The 22,935-nt window shown below is 39.8% G+C and overlaps 1 protein-coding gene and 1 long non-coding RNA gene across 2 annotated transcripts; one reads left to right on the top strand and one right to left on the bottom strand.

Moving 5' to 3' along the window:
* Window positions 1–730: 730 nt before the first annotated feature.
* Window positions 731–21,860, bottom strand: Gtpbp4 (GTP binding protein 4). Its single transcript, XM_074056758.1, has 17 exons — window positions 21,709–21,860; window positions 19,775–19,945; window positions 17,554–17,657; window positions 17,333–17,469; window positions 16,105–16,205; window positions 15,466–15,558; window positions 14,475–14,666; window positions 13,983–14,048; window positions 11,399–11,488; window positions 10,230–10,340; window positions 9,230–9,307; window positions 8,778–8,829; window positions 8,346–8,446; window positions 7,382–7,579; window positions 4,704–4,769; window positions 2,780–2,923; window positions 731–1,431 (listed from the first exon to the last, which is right to left on the bottom strand). The coding sequence occupies exons 1-17, from the start codon at window positions 21,754–21,756 to the stop codon at window positions 1,279–1,281; spliced, it is 1,905 nt and encodes a 634-aa protein (XP_073912859.1). The 5' UTR covers window positions 21,757–21,860; the 3' UTR covers window positions 731–1,278.
* A 24-nt stretch (window positions 21,861–21,884) lies between these two features.
* Window positions 21,885–22,470, top strand: LOC141417553 (uncharacterized). The gene is made up of 2 exons (XR_012442203.1): window positions 21,885–22,033; window positions 22,317–22,470. It is a non-coding gene; the product is annotated as an uncharacterized lncRNA (long non-coding RNA).
* Window positions 22,471–22,935: the final 465 nt, after the last annotated feature.

Consider the following 22,935-nt stretch of genomic DNA (forward strand, 5'->3'; position numbering starts at 1 on the left):
AACAGCATCTGTCCATCTCTCATTTGTTTATTTATTTTGGGGAGACAAGGGTCTTGCTATATAGCCCAAGCTGGCCTCAAATCTGCAATCATCTTGCCTTGGCCTCCAGAGTGCTGGGATTATAGATGTGCACCACCATGCCCAGCTGAATATGCCTTAATGTAACTTTCCCAGCATATCTTTACATCCCAACATGAATACAACATTGTAAACACAATTATCCATAAGAGAAAAGACCTCTGAATTATGTTACAAAAACCCTATTCAACAGTCATACTGAGGTTCTATGTGGTATGTGACGTTTTAATTACAAAGTTGGTGGCAATAACCATATTTTTTTCTTTCTGGCAACAACCATTTTGTTTTATAGTCAAGGAGTGGTACTTTAAATCTCTCATAGTCCAGTATGTTTGTTTCACTGTGCCTGAAGGTTTTGAATTCACATACATCTCACAATTTTATCCATGTAAACCTGAAAACAGGTTCCCACTGGGTAGCTTTTGTGGTGGTGTTGAAACATTTTTGTGTTTTGCTGAACATGTGATTATTAGCAATGGTCTACTAAAACAGAGGTCACATTTAATTGCTATAATAATCTGTGCATTTTATTCCCCCCAAAAGTGTATTCTCCTTAAAAACAAAAGAAAGCTCATGTCTTTTTTCCTTTTCCATTTGGTCAAGTCAATGGTGATTTGTAACTAAACCAGAACACAACTAACTACATCAAAACTCTGTTCCTCTAGAGGTTTATTCTGGATAAAACAGCTGAAGACAGAGTACAATGATACATTGTAGGAAAAGTCTAGAAAATAAGTTACTTTAAGCATGGGGCTGTGCAGTCACAAACTTCCAAGTGTGCAGGGCATGGATGTAGCCTTCTGCTACACCCAAAAGTGAAGATGCTTTCTTCACTTGTGATGAATCAAAGTTTTCTTTTGCAAAAGGAAGTTTTTTCTCCACCAAAAACAACCAGTCACAAAAATCAAAACAAAAATAACCAGTCACACCAATAAATCTTTCTAGCTCTGCAAATGTGAAGCAATCATCACTCTATTAAATGCAGAAATACTTTCTATTCAAAATATTTATAGTATATGAAGTGACAAAAATTTCCCACACCTACACAATTTAACCAGTTTTCAATAAAGAAACAAGCATACCTTAGTTATTTCTATTGCTGTTTCAGTTAACTGACCATGATTCCAATTTTATAAAACCATACCAAACCAAAAAAACCAATCACAGCCACCGAGTCAGCCCAGTCAACTGCGAAGGACACTATCTCCTGTCCTTTTTACCAGCTTTCCTCTTTCCCGAGAGTAAATGCTTGGGTTTCATATCAAACACATGTCTATCTGCCTCCCCCTTCTTCCCCAAGCGATTCATCTTCTTCTGAGCATTCTTCATCATAGTCTTGGCTTTCTTCACCATCTACAAAGGAGGAAAAAAAATGATGTTAATCAATGAAAAACAAATTCCCACTGTGCACATTAAATTAGTAGATAATTGTGTTAATGGACAAGGTCTATCTGTAGAGACCATGTCTCTATACATAAGTCTCATTAGAAATTTACCCTCAGGTCCAACACAGTATCTACAAAATCCAACAAGAACTGCATCTAGGACAAGTTTTATTCCTACAAGAACAGGACGCTTTAGACCTAGAAGATTACAAAACCATCTGTTCTAATTCCTTACACAAAGACACACTGAAACTCAGGTTCGTGAGACAATATTATTCACATCTGACTGACAGGTGGCAATGCCAATATTAAACCCCAGATGTCCGTGGTACACACCTGTAATCCCAGCAATTCTGAAGCTGAGGCAGGAGGACCCTGAGTTTGAAGTCAGCTTGAACTATGCAGTGAGATACCATCCCAAAAAACAAAAAGCTGGGTGCCAGTGCTCATGCCTATAAACCTAGGTACTTGGAAGGCTGAGATTCGGAGGATCAAGGTTCTAGGCCAGTTTGGAGAAAAAGTTCATGAGACCCCATCTTTAAAATAACCACAGCAAAATGGACGGGAGGTGTGGCTCAAATGGCAGAGTGCCTGCTTTGCAAGCACAAAGTCCTGAGTTCAAATCCCAGTCCTACCAAAAGAAAAAACAAAAACCCACCACAGATTTCTAGACGGAAATGACATGGTGGGATGAAAGATGCAGGCTTCCATTATGCAGGCTAATTGCCAGTTTATATTTTCAGCTGTATCTGAATTTTCAGTATGTTGGAACTGAAATTTTTGTGTTTATTAAAGACATTTCAGCAAGAGATTGTGGACATCCAAAAGACACTACAAATGATTTGACAATGACTCAAACTACTAATCTGAGGAGGGGAAAATCCCTAATAATGTGAGGACAAACAGGATCCCCTAATGCTCCATCAAATCATACCCTCAGGGCTAGTTCCTCACAGGTGCTTACTGGGACTGAGGCCTCTTGATGTTAAGAGGGCCCATTTCCTAGCACTCCTCTAAATACAGGTGGGCCCTAAGCTCAGACCGCTGGTAATTTTATAAGAGCATGTTTTTGTTTATTCTCCCAAATAAGAAAGCATTAGAAAATGGTCCACCTAGGGCAAAAATTCAGGGGCTTTCGACAGGTGGGGAATCCAACTGTTCCCTGGAAAAAGCTCATTGCTAAAGGATGCCAAGAAACTAGGGATGGAGTGTACGAACAATTCCTTGCCCACCAAACAACAATTACTTGCCCTGGCCTGTGGGTAATAAGCAATGGAGGCTCTTATTTCCTTTAATTACACATCACAGAGACCAACCTTAACATCCCGAAGACCAGATACATCACGTGGAGCCCGAGAGCAACTCCGACTCCGAACTACAGAAGAAGGTGGAACAGATTCTTCCCGCTTTCTTTTCCTAGTGACACTCCGAGACCTTCTTGCCTGCAGTGCATAGTGGGTCTGAAACACACAAAAAGCAAGCTTCAGTGCTCAGGATCCTAGCCCTGCTTCCAGGTTCAGGGATAATCAAAATTACTCCAGTACGGGGAGAGGTCAGTAAGAAGGTTTAAGAGCTAATATCACTCAACCTAAATTGTTTGGATACATGTAGTCAGGTGTGGCATATTCCTATAATCCCTGCACTTGGGAGGCTGAGGTAGGAAGACTGTCAGTTCCAGGCCAGCCTGGGCTACACAGTAAGACCTGTCTGAAAAAAAGGGAAGGGAGACAGGGGGAGGGAGGAGAGAAAAAGGAAGGAAGGAAGGAAACACACATAGTTAATCTCACATTAATTTAGTAGTAAAATATTCTTCATTCAACAAAAACTGTTTTATGCCAGTTTTTCCAGACATGAAGAATTAGCTCTCCCTTAGTCCTCTATTTTGGGATTATCTATCTGAACACAAAGTGACAAGTATCAAACAGAAAGTACAACATTAAGGTTTAAGCAAACATTTAGCCTGCCTAAGATTATCTCACATCACAGCTCTGTCTCTGATTGGTCATGGAACTTTAACTTTGTTCGACACGGTCCCTTTGTCTGTAAAATAAGGATGATACAACTACCTTGAGAGGCAAGGAGGCATTAAGCCTGGCACTTAATCAAATATTAATCTACCTAATCCTATACCTTTTGGAAAGATCTTTAATACAATGTTGTCCTTGGATTTTCTAATTTCATTTCTGGGAATTTATTCTGAGAAAGTAATCCAGAACATGATTCTTTTACATAAAGATATATAGGCTCCAAGTATAATGCATCACAGAAAACACAAACCAACCAACCAACAGATTGTAACAGGTATATAAAATGCCCTCTGGTCACTGGGCTCCCAGGAAGACAATTTTTTTAAGTTCCTGTCATGTTGAGATGCTATTAAGACCTCACACTTATTGAGAAACTACAATAAAGCTAATTAAAGCAGCATGTCGACTTCAGTCACCAAAATAGAAGTCACAAAAAAGTACCCATCTTATGATCTTTAACATTCTATTCCCACTTAAATTTTTTTCCCTGATGCTAATTCTTTTACCTTTATTTCATATTTCTTAAAATTTTCTCTGTAATTTCTAAATTGACTACGTACTCTCAGATTCCCAAGATCTTGATTTTCTATATGAACAAAAATACTCAACCACATGAACACAGTCATGCGCCATGTAACAACACTCCAGACAATCATGGGCCAACACTGTAAAGCTGAAAAGCTCCTATTGCCCAGTGACATACAGCTGACATAATGTCATACTGCAATGAAACACTCATGGATGTGTGGGGATGCTGGTGTAAAGAAACCTACTGCACTGCCAGGTGTACCAAAGTGTAATATATGCAATTTCATACAGTACATAATATTTGATAATGATAAAGAAAACTGCCATCAGTTTATGTATTTACTGTACTAGACCTTTTATCACTAGGTTAGGGTGTCCTCTTACTTATTAACAAAAGGTTTACTGTACATCAGAATGCTGTCACATCAGCAGCCTCAAGTATCTCACATACAATCTCATACACAATGTCTTTACTACATCATGTTCTTTTGTGGTTGATTTGTTCTCATGTGGTTTTGTTCAATGGCCCTAAAAGCAATAGGTTATATCATACATACATGAAACATGAACACACACACCACATAGCCTAGATGTCTGCGTGACAAAATCACCAAAGATAGTTGTCTCAGAATATGACCCCACTGTTAAGTAAAGGACTGTTCGGAAATCATCCCTGCACACCTACATTGTCTTTATCATCCATGTCAATGCCAAGACTACGCATCTCATTCTCCAAATCTGTCCGCTGAACCTGAAAAGGGAAGGAAAAAAAAAGATAAAGATACTTTGTTTTTTTGTTTTGTTTTTTTGAGACAGGGTCTCACTATTAAACCCAGGCTGGCCTGGAACTCACGATCTTTCTGCTTCAGCCTCCCAAATGCTGAGATTACAGAGGTGTTACCATGCCTGGTTCAAGATACTTGTTTTAAGCAAAATTACTCTGATAAATGTTAAAAACAACAACAAAAATCCCAAAAGAAAATGTACATGTGAAACTATCATAAATATTTATTTTTTGGTTTTCACCCACAGTTTCTGCCTATAATCCTCACAGCACTGTTGCTTCCTAAGTAACTAGAACAATGAAGTTAAGGTATCTGGCATTTAGACCTTGGTTCCTGAGACAGCTTCAGAGGTAAAGCAGTCTTTTGTTATAACTGAGGCGATTCAGGCTTCAGAAAGCAAAACTTCTCTTTCTGACCTCCTCCTCCCCTCTTTTATAACTATTCCTTTTTCTCTTCAAGGAAACTATTATTTCTCTTCCCCAAAGCAGGCTGTACAAGTTAAAAACATGCTCTAAGCATATTACTGACATATGCCTATAACCCCAGTACTTGGAAGGCAGAAGCAGGAAGACTGTGAGTTCAAGGCCAGCCTGGGCTACATAGGAAACTCTTGTCTCAAAAAACAAAATCAAAAAGTTCCAGTCTTCTCTTCCCATGACTGTGTGTTTTGGAGCTTGACATCAAGAAATTTTCTACCTACCACCTGACAGTAGATCCTTACTCCCCATTTCAGAGGGAGTCCTGCTCTATACACTGGAGGAAGGAATGCTACACAAAAAGGCCAGAAAGAACCTAAAGAGACAGGATCAGTCTATTAGGACTGCAGCAGACCCTCTTGCCCAAGCTCTACTTATGTAGAGTTGGAGAGCTTCTGGACAACTGAACACATGAAGGATTTTAAGAAAGAGAACAATGGGGCTGTCAGAGTGACTCAAATGGTAAGAGCACCTACCTAGCAAGCACGGGGCCAAGTTCAAACCCCAGTGCTGCCGAAAAATAAATAAAATAAAATAAAAAAGCTGTTGCACTTGGGACCCTTCCAAATCTCACCCTATTTGTCTCTTCGCTTAGCTGTTTATCTGTATCCCTTAAAATATACTTTGTAATAAACTGGCAAGTGTTAAGTATCTAGCAAATGTAGTGTTTCCAAGTTCTGTGAGCCACTCTAACAAATTAATCAAACTCAAAGAAGCAGAATGACTTTGTAGCTGGTAAGCTGGTAAGCCAGGAGTCTGAGGCCCAGACTTGTGACTGCTGTCTGAAGTAGAGGCACTCTGGTGCCTTCAATCTGAGCCTTCAATCTGTGGTTTTACACTACCTCCAGGGAGATGGTGTCAGAACTGAATTCAATTAGAGGACACCTAGCAGTGTCTCCTACAGCACTGTTTGCTCACTGATGGAGAGAACAACCTCCCCCCACCCCCGCAACACACACATCCTGGAGTGACAAAAGTAATCTATAACACACTTGTAAGATGTATTTACTTGGGAACACTTTCATATTTTAGACAGTCCAATTAAATTCCTTGAAAATGAAACAATTACTGAGCAACTGCTATATGGAAGCCACAATGCACCTTCTTTGTCTTTTTATTCCTTACAACAACCCAATGGATAAAAGAGTGACTATCTTCATGGTACAGATGAGACCATTACAGCTGAGGTTAATGACATGCCTTAAGTCAGACTTGGGGCACCAAGTTCTTCCTTTCCAGAGACTACTGAGCACCACAAAGAGAAACAGAAAAATGTGCAAATCTGACAACAACCAGTCATCTACCACATGAATGACTCCATGTATTTTGAAATGTCTTGACTAATATCTGAGGGGCGTTTATAAAGGTAAATTATTTTTCTTTCTCTCTCGTTACATTTTAACTATCTGTACCATGTCTTCCTTCTTTGGGAACCTGCCTCTCCTTACTGCCAACTTCCTGTAGTCCAGGGAGGCAATCTACCACATGACCCAGGCCTGACCCATCACCCAGACCAGAGCATGAAGCAAGAGAGTAACATCCCAATAAAGATGGAGATGAGAAGTGGAAAGAATCCTGCCATTAACTGACAGATTGACACCTAAGGTGTGAGTGTCCCCATGCTCACCACTCATAGGAGCCAATAAATTGATTTTTGGATTTGAAGTTAAGACTAGGTTAGGTTTCTGCAAACTGCAAAAGATTACTGGTTCTGATTAATGCAGAAATGGAATAATAACAAAATGTTAACCAATGGCTTTAAGCTTGTATGAATCATAAATTATAATTTTAACTTCCACAACTACAAAACAATTGGATTTATAATAGTGCTTATTTAACCTGAAGTCACCAAGAAAGGACACAGTACTCCAAATATAAAAGCTCAGGGAAAACCATCTTGCAGGTCAATAAACACCAATGAATCAAAGCATGTGCAATATTATAGCCACAAATGGGTTAAAAAAGTAAGGGCTGGTAGAAAGACTAAAGTGGTAGAGCACCTGCCTAACAAATGGGCATAAAGTTGTATTTAGTAATTATTTACACAAGAAACCAATATGCAACAAATAGGTCCTGCCTCTCTAGAATGACATGAAATATACCTTCTTAGCAGTTCGAGGTATCCTGGGTCCTTGTGTATTCTTTTCTTTAGATTGCAGAATTTTCAACTTCTTTTTTTCTCTAATCTGTTTTGCCAGCTGTCGGATCTCCACCATTTCCTCATCTTCACTTTCAGACTCGCTGTCATATTCCCCAGCAGCTGTTCTGAGCTCTTCTTCCTTTTCTAACTCTTCCAGTTTCTTTAAAAAAAACAGTCGGAGTTCAACAAAATTAGCTTAGAACAACTTCTAAATAGATATGGCAATGTGTTTATGGCATGTTTCCCCTAAGTCTTTGATCTTTGATGATACAGTAATGCACAGCTTATTCAGAGAAAAGAGGTTCTACAAAGAAATTGGAGACACTACGAACACTCACTGAGAGCAAGTTGGTAGTTTTTTGTGTCATGTCCTTAAAATGAACTTCAAGGATAAAAATGTGCAGAAGCCACTCCCCTAATTCTCCAACTCTCCAGAAGACACATGAAATAAATTTGTACAATATCCCATTTACCCACCCTAATTCCTACAGACAATTTCACTGGTTAGAGTTAATAAGATGAAAATCAAATTTAAAAAGTATAAGCATGAACTCAAGTTTTCTTGGTAATATGGTGCCACCTGCTGCACCAGAAGGAAACATGGACAAGAGGTCTGAGAAAAAGCAAAAAAATGTATAAAACGCTGCTGATGACAGGATTGCAACAGGACAGATACAGTCCATTACAGTCTAGTGTAATGCTCCCCTCTCCAAAAGAGCCAAGATACCCCCAGTACCAGGCGAGACAGAGAAGGCAGGGTCACCAGGAGAGTGGTTATGTAGAATGGAAGCGGAGGGATGCTTTAGGGTGGGGGGGTGCAGGTAGAGAATGAAGGGAAAAAAAGGTTAGCAAAAAGTTGTGGCTGTATCTTCCAGCAGTCATAAAAAAAAAAACACCTACAGATTTAAAAGTGAAAAGTGACAGACCTTCATGATAGCAGGATCAATATAATCAGCGACATTATGGCCTTCCCAGATCTCTGGTATCTTATCATACTTCTCAGACGAATTCATTAAATCCCAATATTCTAAAGTTAAAAAAAAAAGAAGGTACTATATGCCCAGAATGAATTATAACTTACACCAAGTCATATCCCCATATAAAATGTTATTGCTAACGAGATAAGCGCTGGCCAGTGTTTACACGCTCAACATTCACACCCTGTGAAAACTGGAAGCAAAAGAAAACGACCTGGAAGATGTTTCACAGAGCTCTATCAACATGCAACTTTTATCTCCAAGAAATTAAAACCTAAAAGATATGCTAAAAGACTTTTACTCATTAAAGTACTTTCTTGCTTTTCTAAAACATTTCACATATATCTGGCATTTCAGATACCTATTACATTCTAGTCTTACTTTGAAGATCCAAAATATAATCATCTCCCATTTCCAGTTCAAGATCTCGTTCCTGCGATGGGAAAAAGAAAATTATAATCAGCTTTATTTCACCTTTTAAGTTCAAAAACACTCAGTCCTCTCCTTGCCAAAGTGAAATAATCTCTTCTCCAATCCTTTCTGTATCTATGGGGTTCAATTTCTATTTCTAGTAGGAGAGCTATTTTTGACCATCGGGTGGTCTACATATTTTATGTATTTGATTTACCTTATTTATTGTAATCTACTATCAACTGAAGAGCAGCACAAGAGCAGACTTTGGTCATGGATTCACTGCTATGTTCTGGAACCTACAGGGCTGGCTCCTGGACACACACACATTGTGTCTGATGCTCCAGGCCCGTCACTGGGGCACACATAACCATTTTGCTCCCCTCTCCACAAGAAACCTAGGCTGAGAGTCAGCAACGCACCCTTTTCTTCTTGGGCTCCTCAATTTCCATCCTCTTCCTACGTGCCACCACTCCTTCTGGAATGAAAGGAGGCCTTTCCTAAGAAGACATTAAAAGTATTTACAAGAAATGCCTGGCTGAATGTGAAAGAAACTTAAAAGAAATTAAAAAAGGAGAAGCAAATTCTCTGTCTGAGAGAGAACTAGATTCATTTAGAAAAAATAATTAGGTAAGGGAGGAAGCGGGGGGAAGGGGGGAGAAATGACCTAAACATTGTATACACATATGAAGAAGAAAAAAAAGAGAAAAAAGAAAAAATAATCAACATTACTGAGAAAATTATGTAAGAAAGAAGAGGTAAGAGATCAACCACTTGACAAGAAACTCAGATAAAAACCCAAGTATGTATGAGAATGCAATGGAAAGATATTCAATAATCAGTTCTGAGACAAATAACTATCACTGAAAACAAAGCTGGCAGCTACCTGCACCTCCTTCAGGATAACAGAGATTCAAGACAGAAAAGACTTCTATCGAAAAAAGAGATAAACTAAAAAACAAAACAAAACAAAACCTCCTGGTGTTTACCCCAGGCTGCATTGTATTCTTACGCTGACTGTTTAGAAAGAGTAAACCTACCTCATAGGTCCTTTCCCTGTTCTGTATTGTGAATGGGAAGACATCAGGGGAGGGATATGGAAATATGGAGGAAAAAGACACTTTTGAAATATTTTTGGAATGCACGGTAGGCCTTTCTATGCAAGACACAAAATCCACCAGTGATAAAAGAAATACATGTTATGAACTTTAGGCCAGGTTCATGTTAGGCAAATACTCTACCACTTGAGCTATATTCCCAACCCTTTTGTTTTTATTTTGTTTTACAGGGTCTTGCTAACTTTGCCTAGGCTGGCCTCCAATCACGATCCTCCTGTCTCAACCTCTTGAATACTAAGATTACCGGCATACACCACACCTGGCTACAATAGCTGTTATCTTACAGGCTCCTTCATCTTCTTACCTTATCGTCTCTTTTGTTTGGCACAGCTAAATGCAATCTGTTCAGCACTTCATTCACTTTATTTCCTTTCATTTTGGTTTCCACTCGATGAGCCAAAAGCCTATCACAAGCCTAATGAAGTATAAAAAAAAGGCAGAGTCACAAAGTCATACTCTGCCACACATTCTAAAGAAGAATCAAACCCCCATTCACCAACTTAGTTTGATTTGGAACTTACTATGTATTTTCCCTCAACAGGTAACTATTCTGAGACAGACCATATTCTTCAACGAAGACCAAGGGCCGACTAGAGGCAGAATCCTGAAGCAGCCCTGCCATGTCCCATGGGGGCCTCCTTCTGCACAGACTTGTGTGCTCTCTACCTGCCCTTCCTGCCCTAGATGTGCTCCCCTCTAGGCCTCTAGCAACTTGAGTAATTAGTCCCTTTCAGGTAAAAATAACATGCCGAGTAGAAAATAAAATAACACATGAAACCAACAGGACAGCTTCATCCAAGCTGTTCCTGCTTTTCAGACTACTTTTTTCTTCTGAACAGGTTCCATGACAGTACTTTCTTTTTTACTATAATTGCTATGGAAATACCAGAAGGTCAAAACACACAGTAGCAACTTTAAGTTAATATTTTCTACTGTGGAAATTATAAAGTACATTCGCCTTCCCTATCCACAGGTCCTGAGTCCATAGACTCAAACAAAAAGTAGATCTAAACTATTTGAAGAATAAAATTACTAACCATGCAGACTTTTTCTTGTCAATATAGTATAGCAGCTATTTCCATACCATTTACAATTATTATAAATAACCGAAAAATGGTTTAAAGTATGTAGACAGAACGCATGTAGATTAGGTTATGTGAAAACACTATGCCATTTCATATAAAGGACTTGAACATTTGCAGATTTTTGGCACCCACAGGGGCAAGGGAGGGGTGGTCTTGGAACCAATAACTGTCTCTTCAAATGCCATTATTCACATGGGTGGGGCAGTGCACAAGTGTTGTGTGGGTGTCTGGATCCATCTTACAGTGCACCACTCTTGTCTGGCTATGTGAGTATTCTGAATATTAGTAACTCCTAAAAAGAAAAGTACTTTTTTCCTCCTTAACTGGCTTTTCTATAGGAAAAGGAAACCAAGAAAAAGATTTCTGCCTGATTTAAGGAAGCACTGACCTCTGTTTTAACTTGAATAACACCTTCCTCAGTCAGGGTGCTGGTCTCTATTACAGGGAATCCTTCAGCCTGCAAATCTATAAATATTTTCTGGGAATTCAAAGGAAAAACAAAGCACGCATTATTGATTTCTACTTGCTTATGGAACAAATTATACTGTTCTGCAAACGGAAGTTGTAAATGTTAGTTGCTCAACATCTATGATTCATTTTTAAGCCTTAAAGAACACCTACAAGTTATTTTTCCCTATGCACCTCTGCACTTAAAAGATAACAAACAGCTAGGAGCATCAAACCAGATTACAGCCAAGTAAAACCTGAAGCTCTATGAACACTCTGTAAGATCTCACTTTCCAAAGCAGAAACTCAGGCAAGGTCTCAATCATTTCTTTTTCTTTTTCCAAGACAGTACCTTGGCATGTATATAGCTCTGAACTATGTAGCACAGGATGGCTTTGAAATCATGAGCCTCCCACGTGTTGGTATTATACATGTGTACCACCATGCCCAGCCAAGATCAATTTTTTTTAAAAAACCGTTTTTAATGTTATTTCTTATTTAAAAAACAAAATCAGCCTCTATTGCCCAAGATAATTCCTTAAGAACAACCAAAGCTTTCATGAATCTAGCAACGTATGAACCACTAAGACTCTAAAAGAAGGGACTTGATTTGTGTCCTCTATTGAATGTCCATTTATACCTAACCATAAACATGACCCAATGATACTGAAGCCAATCATGATTGTGAACAACATCTATTACCATCACCACAGGGACCAAAGCAATAGTTTCAGAGAAAACCATGATAGAGGCACTAATTCTGCCACTTAGCAATGTGTGGCGCCGAGGGAAGCCAGTCCCTAACTCTACCCGTGCATTTGATAATAACTGTTGTGTTGTCATGGTGTGATGACAACAGACATGTTATAGGGCCAATAAATAAAGGGCAGCTCTAAAATAGAAGTGCTAATGAAGCAATGATATTGTTAATAGCATCCAATGTAGACTTGTTTCCCAATTTCATGGAATCTCAACAACAGAAGATGCAAACATTGTCTACACTAGACAAACAGAAAGGTGACCTCACTTTCCTAACACACAGCTGGCAAGTGGTGAAGCTGGGATCTGAAGCCTCAGCACCTGATCACAGCTTTTTTTTTTAACCTCACTTCTATCTTTCTGGCGCCACCTACTCTACCTTTTTCTCCATTCTCCAATATGTTTTAGACTAAAAAACTGAGATTATTTAAAAAATCCAAGGGTTCTTTCAAAGACAAATTAGTTGTCTGACATCAGTGTTCATATAATTAGTAATCTAAAGAATGCACTGAGAGTTGGCTGCCAGTGGCTCACGCCTATAATCCTAGCTACTCAAGGGGCAGAGATCAGGAGGATCACAGTTCAAAGTAAGCCTGGGCAAATAATTCGCAAGACCCTAACTTGAAAAAAACCCATCACAAAAAAAAAAAAGGGCTGGTGGAGTGGCTCAAGGTGTAGGCCAAGTTCAAATCCCAGTACCACAAAAAAAAAGAATGCATAGAGAAAAATCAATATGGTTTTTTATTTAGCCCAAGCCTCAGCCTCCCAAGTGCTGGGATTACAGGTCTGCAACACCAAACCTAGTCAGTATGGCTATTTTAGACAAGCTAATCCTTATCAAGTATTAAATGTCCAAATAGAACAAGAGACACTGAGAAAGAAACAATGTGATCCTCCTACTTCAGAACCTTATACTTTAACTCGGGACAATGAAGAATATTTCCAGAAGACACGGCCAAATAACATTTACCACTCAGATGTAGTGGTTCTCAGAACTTGAGCACACATCAGTCATCTGAAAGAACTGTTCAAGCTCAGACTGCTGCCACAGCTCAGGGCTTCTGACTCAAATTTACACTTCTGACAAGTTACCAGGCAAAGGTGATGAGATGCTGCTGGTCCACGACCGAACTACAGTAGTAGTGAGTGTCTTTCAAGGCATTTATCCTGAAAGCTGCCTGTTAAAAAGGGTTGCAGGGTCAAATTGGTTTGAAAAATTATGCCTACCAGAATTACCTGCCTGGTAGAGAACATTAGCAGACACTATAGTTCACAGTCCTGGAAAGCCCAGGCTTACAAGAGCTTATGGATCCTCGTTCTTTTTCGCTCAATCATTCACTTCCCAAACTCACTTACTACAGATCTGGCCTCTTCTTAGAAATAACATCTATGAATACCCAACCTAATGAGAAAGTTATTCTGGAAAACGCAGCTCCCATATACCTGATATCCTAAGGCCTGGCAGAGAAAAAGCAAAACTCCAAGCATCTAGCTTCCTCTAAGATACCAGCAAGAGCACAGTCCTTTCCTAAGTAATCATATTTTCCAAAGATTAAACATATCAAACACACACATTCCCATAGACCCAAGAATAGAACAGGAATCAGGAAACCTGTGTTTTAGGTTTTTATGTCATGTCACTAAACATTGTGGATATTATCTCAACCTGATCTAGCACTGCTATAACTTCTTCTAAACTTTGGCTATCTGTTAAGAGAATTCAAAATTAGTAACCAAAAAATATTTAAAATACTAAGGTGATTTACCTGATCCTCTTCAGAAAGTTCAGCTATTCGCTTCACATCGCATTTGTTTGCTACGACTATAAGAGGCTAGCAAGGAAGAGAAACAATTGTTACTTTTATACTGCAGAGTACTACAGTTCCCCTTATCTGTGGTTTTGCTTTCTGCAATTTCATTTACCAAGATCAACCACAGTTTGAAAATATTAAATGGAAACTTTCAGAAATAAATAATTCATAAATTTTAAATTGTGCAACATTCTGAGTGTATAATGAAATCTTATGTCTTCCTGCTTTGTTCCACCAGGATATGACTCATGCTTTGTCCAGCTTTTTCACTCTCAATTCTACCAGCCAGACAGTCATTAAACAGCAGTTGCAGTCACAGGCACAGCGGTGCGTGTGCTCAAGTAACATATCTGGTTCAGTACAATCTGTGATCTCAGGCACCCACGGGGGAGGAAGGGGTCTTGGAACATATTCCAGCAGATAAGGGAGAGATACTTTGTAATTTACCTTGTTGATAAAGAGAGGTCTAATATTCTGGAAGAGCTCTAATTGCTCCTTCAACCCATGTCCACACTGCTCAGACAAATCCATCACATACAGGACCGCAGCTCGAAGGTGGGCCAGGGCTGTGATGGCCTGCATTTCGATGGTGTTCCGATCCTCCAAAGGATGATCCAAAATCCCTGGAGTATCTACTACCTAATGATCAGACTTCATTACTACAAAGTACATTTATTTGCAAACTTCTTGTTCAGTACATTCCAAAAGTCATCCTAACACAACCAAGCTAGACCTAATGAAACTAGTAAATAAAATGTAGGTGTATAAAACTGACCGTGATTAAAAAAAACAAAAAATACAGTAGTAAAAGAAAAGTATATATTCTTTACACACTAATAAGATGGTAGGGGGTTGCAGAACTCATTAAAGAGTTAGCCAATGTCCTTGAGAGAAATGACTCCTCTTTTCATTAGTGACTTCATAAAACTTGGAATAATTGATGAACTCTACCAGGTCTTAATTATTTTCTTCATCATTTATAAAGTTAAATTTGATTGTGGAAATAGATTGCTTCATGCTTTTAAACAGTATATGTCACTTCTAATGACAGAGTTAGGAATGATAGATACAAAGAATTATTCATTTCATAAGAGGCATCACTAAGGAAAAAAAAAATCACTAATACTGAACTAATGTAGAAGTCCCTACTGGTAGCTGGCTGTTTTTTGTGAATTATATAAATTTGAACTGCCCTTACTCACCACCCCAAAGCTTAGAGAAGTTTTCTTTATGGTGATGGAGAAATTTCAAATTGTTGGTGATGCCAGAGAATCTATTTTCCCCACCTGCTGAGACTTTCCCCTAGAGGATGCTGCTCACAGATGATGCTGTACTAACTGCATTATGGAATGGACATACACTGTTCTTTAGAGATCATCAAATTCCATGAAACTAAAACCCCAGATGTTTATTTTAGGTTTAAAGATAAGACTCTCACCTGCCAACGCAGATACTTGTAATCCATGTGCCCGACAAACAAAGACTTGGTGGTAAACGCATAGGGCTGAACATCCACATCTGCTCTTGTCACCTTGAAAAAAATAATACCCAAGATCACAGGAGTTCCATACCTCAGTTCCTCTCAAACAATGTACACTGGCACCTCACATTACCAAGACTAATTTTTGCCAGGTATGACGGTGCATACCTGTAGTTCCAGCTACTAGAGAGGATGAAGCAGGAGGATCACAATTTCAAGCCCAATTTGGGCAACTTAACAAGCCCCTGTCTCAAAATACTTTAAAAAAGAGTTGGGGATATTAGCTCAGTGGGAGAGCGCATGCCAAAAATGTGCAAGTACCATACACACATGGGCACACACACACAGAGGAATGGTTTCTGTATGAAAATTTAAATCTAGTTTCAGACAAGTTAAACCTCCATCCAAGAAGAACTTGAGTGTGCTTAGGTGTCAGGTCCTTCTAAAAACTAGGGTAATGTTTACTAAAGGATTAACCAGTCAGCTAAAAATATAACCAAATGCATCTTAAATCCCACTAAGTGAGACTATGATAGCATTTTGATCTAAGGTGCTCAGAGTATGTGATTTATGATAAAAAAAAAAAAACAGACCTACCTTATTAATAAAGCTGGATTTTCCAACATTTGGATACCCACACAAAAGCAGAGTCCTTGTATTTGGGTCAATAGTTGGCAAGCGAGACAAATGTTGTCGCACTATGAAACATTTAAATTAAAAAATTAAGAAACTTAAGACTTGCTTGAAACTTTCAATTTAGTTATGGTCCAGAACTATGGTTATATTGAAGTGATGAAGAAAATTAAGTATGAATGAAAAAAGGAGTAACTGTAGGTACTAGTGCACGTACTTGCGTATGTAATAGCATTTTCCCAATGTGGCTGCACCACGAATCCTATTTCTAGGCCTCCCACCCTGCTATTTTGATTCCGTTAAGTCCAAGGTGGGCCAAACACACATCTCAGAAGTGTCTGCATGATTCTCGCAATGTGAGATTATTAGACAACGGTGCACTATGAAACACACATGCCGTAACCTTCTGGCTTCAACATGTGCTATTCCCATTAATTGCCTCACTTCTAATACAAACACAGCTCCAGAATGGACCCACTGGACTACCATGAGACTCCAACAGATCTGTAGGAAAGCAGTTGCAAAATACCCATGTATCATAAATCGTATCAAACAACATTTGTAAGATGTAAGAGGAACAAAACCAACAGGTCAAGATGATCTGTAATGTAAAACCATGCATTTAAAAAGTCAGGTGATTTTTTTCCATAAAATTTTCTATGGTAAAATTTGTCCTCTACACAAAAAAAGTTTTTAAAAATAAAAATGTCAGTAATGAGCCATTGGGATATGGCTCAAGTGTGGTAGAACACCTGCCTCACAAGGAAAAGGTCCTGAGTTCAAACACCGATACTGTCAAAAAAAAAAGTAACACTATGTCATTTTATTTTTATACTCTGTTCAGTGTTTTTCCAAGATTCATGTCTATGCCTTACCTATTAAATAACATAATCACACATTTTCTGAATAGTGGTATTAATTTGGAAGCATCAAACTGCCAAGCAGGCTGGGAGTATAGCTCAGTGGTAGAGCGCTTGCTAGCATGCTGAAGGCCGTGGGTTCAATCCCCACTACCACCAAATAAAAAAAACCCATGCTAAGCACTTTTTCAATAATAACTAGCCTCCTAGAATTTCGTATGGGTTAGGCTACAAAAAGTAATTTGATCCTGTCATATCTAGAACAAAAATAAATCTCCCAAGATTAAGTTCTCAACAAGAATCACACTTAAAAGAACATGTATATCAAGTACCTTGTTCCAAATATTCCAAACTCTGCCTCTGTCTCTTGATAATAGTGCACATCCGCCCCAAGGCAGCTCGCTTCAGTTGCTTGCAGCGGTAGAGAGAATCACCGTATTTCATAAGTCGCACATAATCTTTAGCAACACTTGAAAAAAACCAAAAATAGGTAAGTTCCTTTTTCTATTTTTGATAGTGACTTAACAGATACTATGATAAGAAAATACCTTACTTGTCCACTAAATTTTTGGCAATATTTATTTGTCCTAGAGCCAACTTGTAATGATCCTTATCATAGAGTATATTCATCAAATCAGCATAAAATGGATGGATGTCCTATAATAAACAAAACACACAGCAGTTATTTTGGTCCGACAATTTCTCATCCTTTACACAGCAGAGAATTTTTTTTCTTCTCTCCTCAAACCTGCAGCTTTGCCTCCCAGTTCCCTCCCCTGGCCAATGAGTTCTAAGAAAAGAGAAACAATGAACAGAGAGACTACAACTTTTAACATCTACTGGCCCTAACCTTCATCCCATTATAGTGACAGAGCTGTGTGGGAACCTAGCTCTCCCTATCCTACTCCTCAGGAACTTAAGTTCCAGAAATTCTTCCCGCCATCTGACTATTTTCATCAGCATGTAAATGTGCTATTTGCCAAATCTCTTTTTAAAAAAATTACAACTCCCTTGACCCCATAATCCTTCTGTCTTGTCAGCAAATGCTGGGAAGAGGCATTGTATCTTTTTTCCTCCCTCTCTTGAACCCACTCTCACCAGAACTTTGTGAGGTCATCAAGTTCACAAATAATTTCTGAGGTCATCAAGTTCACAAATAATTTCTGAACTGACAATTCTCATTTATTCTATCACTAGACCTTTTAGCAATGCAGGTGGGCTGGCCATTCATTGTTTTAAAAGCAATTGGTTCAGTTGACTTCCTCTCTAATGGCTACTCTTCCAAATTCTGTGTGGACTCTCCTCACAGCCCACTCCACAGAACTCTTTATATGCTCATTCTTGGATTGTGTGATCTCTGTACATCTTAAATACCATCTATACTTTAAAATTCTGTTTCTACATCTCCAGGCCTAACCTCCTGTGAGCTTTGGGATTTCTACTCAAGATGCATCACATAAATCTCCAAATTGCTTGTACAGACTGGACTCTTGACCTCCTCCCTCCTCAAAATGCTCCTGAACCTCCTGCAGCTTGGTGAGCAGATTGCTGCTGTCAAGGGGGAAAACGTCAACGTCCTCTTCATTCTTTCAAGAATATCTAATCTAGCTGGTAGAGTGGCTCAAAGTGGTAGAGTGTCTGGCTAGCATGCATGAGGCCCTGAGTTCAAACTCCAGTGCCACCAAAAGAAAAATCCAATCTAATATCCAAGCTACCTTACAAAGAACGGTAAAAGTCTGATGTTAATAACATTAAAATATACTGTGTGCTAAAATTAAGTTTTCCAACACCAAGTCAGTTTAGAATAATCTCATCCATAGTCTTCCCCCCACCCCCCCGGCCCCAGGTATTCTCTAGTACTTGGTCTTTCCCAAGAAATCACTCATTCATTCATTTGACGTCTACTAATTACCTAGAGACAGATATAAAATAAGAAAATAAGTGCCTGCTCTCTAGGGAAAAGGTTTACATTTTTATATACTTCTGTATTTTTAAAAGAAACATGCCAATGTTACTTTTTTAAATATAAAAATATTTCATATAAACCAACCTTTTCTCTGCCTTACCTACCTTCAGGGACCACTTTGGGGCAATGGTCAATTTAGGCTCTAAGACTATAATGATCTCCTATGCTTTGCAACCTCAACCTCGAAAATCCTACACAGACTCTCATAACACTGTTAACAGACTCTACCAAGCAGTTTCTGCTCTTGTAGAAAAGAACAACAATATAGATATGTGAATAGCAATATGGTGCAGGGGTTCAGGAGTTTTGGATTAATGCAGGAGTCACAGCTCCCTATGGTATCTCTTCTTGCCCATGAAGAAAAGTATCAGTGCCGAGCTGACCATTATCAGCTGATGTAGCAACAAGATGGCAAATCACAGACCTTAGACCACTGACTCTACTCAGTCCAAAGGAAAAAAAAAGCCCCAGATGGAGGAGATGAAGCAGATAAACAAATGGGCCATCAGAGGGCCTCAGTGCATAATCCATAGCTTTTATGTAAGTTTACGTTGGCTGTGGCAAGCCTACAAGGTTACAGAGATAGCTTCAGATCTCTTAGGATGGAGTTTGGCTGGGGCAAATGAAAACTATAAGGATTCAAAAAACCTGGGTTGTATTCCTGGTTTAGACACTGACATAGTAAAAGATGATGAATCAATTAATTTCTATTTCTCTTTCTGTCAAAAGAGCACACCAAGCTGACTAAACACTGAGTCTCTGAAGGCTTACATTTACATAACTATACATGTCCCCTAAAGTCACATACATCCAATTTGGGGAAATCCATTAGAATCTGTGAGAGTCTATCATGGTAATTCTGTTGAGTAAATTTGACTTTTCTCATATAAAAATGTCTAATGCGATGGATTTGGTAATGTTTATGAATCACTGTTGGAGTCTTTCGTTGAGTCTTCGATAATGTGAGATCAATGAAGTCCTGCAAATTAAAAAACAAAAAAAAAACATTAAAATGAAACCTGTTGAAACTACTCCAGGAATGGGGGGGAAGATGGAGAAAGGTAAAAGATGGAGGGTGGGAATTCAACTATGATACATTGTAAGAACTTTTGTAAATGTCACAATGGACCAGTACAACAATAATAAAAAAAGATCAAGTCACAATTCAAACATCTACTTTCCAGTCACTTGCTTGAGACCTTCTTAAAACACTAATACCTAACAGCACTACATATTTTAAGCTACAAAATAAACTCTTTTTTAAACTAAGTCCTTTATGTACAACTATGTTACCTTTATTGTTTTTGATAAGAAACACCCAATGACTACTGAAAGAAATTTACCCCATACTTTCAAACACCTAAGAATATTTGAAACATGACAATTCAGGCATGAATCAGGAAAAAAAAATATTGAAAAGAAATTTTCCTTCTATCTCAATATGTATAGCTTTGACTCTAAAAGGACATAAAATAATGGGTAAAACTAAAACACAAGTATTTAAAACTTCCTTTGAGTATGTGAGGCAACTATTTGAAGATTCAAAAGATTTTTGCCTACAGTCACCAGTGCAAAAAGCCCCTGCTTCTCTTCAAGGACTATATCCCATGCTTCCTCAAACCCTTGTACTTGATTTTCCTTTAAACACTTTCATTAATTCAACGACATTGATCACCTCCTTCAAAGAATGCTAGGGATACTTGGGTGCTGAAGATAAAATAATTAACAAATCTTACATATCCTTTAAGAAGCCAGTTCAAAAAGTTACCTAATTCAGAAAGATGGCTGAGAAAGTATCACGAGAACCAAAAATCCAAGACGTGATTCCTATATATGATTTCCTCACTAATACTTCAACCTAATTAGAGATGTACCAGAATGATTGTCAGAAAAAGGAAGAAGTGATAAATGGCAGCAAGAAAGAAGGAAACCAGTGTGATGAATGGAAAACACAAGTTCTTGACAAAGCTTTCCAACGCAAGCTCAAGCCATCGGTGGGACGTTCCATAGACACTGAAAATATCCACACTGCATAATTCCTTCTCCGGGTTGGTCCTCCGTAGCAGTGCCCCAGGACTCCTCCAAAGAAACTCAAATTTCCAGATAAGCGCTTCCGCCTTCATAATCACAACTCACACAGAAGGTCTCCACGTAAGAACTTGACTTCTTAGCAATTCCAACACCCAAAGCTTTTTGGACTTACTTCACTAAATAACGCTACAGATTTAGCCCGGCCGTGTATGAAAACAACTGCGTTTCCCAAGTCCAACAGCAAATTAAATTAAAAAATAATTAAATTAAATTAAAAAAGAAGTGTTAAACCATGACAGCAAGGAGCTAAGAGGGAGAAACTCAGAATCCGAAGCAGGGGGGGGGGTCTAGGCTCATCACCGACCACCACACCCCTTGGCACCACGGGGTCGCCACCACACACCCCACCCATCCACCTCGTCACCTGGATAGCCCCTTCAGGAGTCACACACGCTCGAGGAGACCTTTGGCCTCTGAAGGACCCTCGGGTCGGGAACCCATGGTCGGGGGAAGTGCTTTTACAATGTGGGACTGACGTCTGGGGGTCCCTGATCACGAGAGGACGCAGCCTAGCAAGTGGGGCCTGACCGTGGCTGCAGGGAAGGCCTAAGTGGCCCCCTGTGCAGGTCTCGGGATTAAAGGCGTGGTCCCTCTCTGGAAACCGGCCAAGTAAAAGCACAAGAGACAGGCAGCCCTCTCTCGGCCCCTTACCTTGGCGGACGGTACCACCGTAATCTTCTTGAAATTATAGTGCGCCATGCCGGCTACGGGCTACACGAGGAGACACGGCGCGGTGAACCGGATTTCCGTCGCCAAGAGTAGGCGGGACTTCCGCCATCTGATGCACACTGGATTTCTGCTTTCCGGCGCGAGCAGCAATCGTCACTTCCGGAACGTCTTCTGGGCGCGGCACACGTCAGCCGCGGTGTTTTTCGCGTCGCACAGCGTCCCCGCCCGGCCGGGCGGTCCCCAGCCAAGGAATAGGGACTGCCAATTGAGCTGGTGTCGCCAGGGGCAGGACCGCCGGATTTGAGAGGTCGGAGAAACTAAATCCTTGTCAGTTAGAGGAAAGGGTTTGAACAGGCTACTCTGGAGAGGTCCTTTGGACACCCACCCAAAGCCTAGGGACCCGCGGGTCGTTCGCCGGTCCGAATTGCGCAGTGGTCAGAGCGAGTCATACAGGGGTGAGGGAGCCGCGGCGCGGGGCTTTGGCGTCACTTGGTGTCTGCTCTCAGCAACGCGTGCTGTGGTTTGGATGTTGGGGAAGCAGTGCAGTCTTACTAAAATAAGTAATTTGACCCAGAGCTGGTCTTCTCCAGGAGGATACCGCGCGCCCTGGCGGCCGTCTGCAGATGCAAGGCCTGCACAAGACCTGGGGACAATGGAGAAGCACTGCCCTGCACGGCTGCACTGACAGAACCCAGGGCGGGGACACAGGCGCCAGGTCTTCAACCAATACAGACTCACAATGGATGGGGCGCCTTCTTTCCTTTTTTCTATCAGTTTCATGTGGCCACCCATTTTCTTCTAATTCTTGCCTGTTGGTTCCGCCTCCTCCCTACTGAGACTGACTTTTAAACTGCGGAACCTATTTTTCTCCTGGATCTCTACATCCCTTCAGATGCTCTTTATTCCTGTTGCATCTATTAGTCTGGTTCTCTTCAATGTCTAGATTCAGTTTTCTTTGCTAACTTACTTTTCTCCTGCCTATCCTTGTTGTAGATGCTCATCAAGATTTTGTTCTCCACCTTTTGCTTTTCCTCTGGAGAGTCTCTTCTGAATGGTGGCTTCACAACTAACGCATAGATGACTGATGAAATAGGCTTTTCCAGCTTGATTTCCTTTCTCAAATCCAGTCTAACACTTTCAGTCTTTGTAGAATTCCTAACTACCTGTAGGAGTCCAGATAATGTCAAACTCTGCATATCTCAAAATCAA

This window comes from Castor canadensis, chromosome 15 (genome assembly GCF_047511655.1).
Source record: "Castor canadensis chromosome 15, mCasCan1.hap1v2, whole genome shotgun sequence".
NCBI lineage: Eukaryota > Metazoa > Chordata > Mammalia > Rodentia > Castoridae > Castor > Castor canadensis.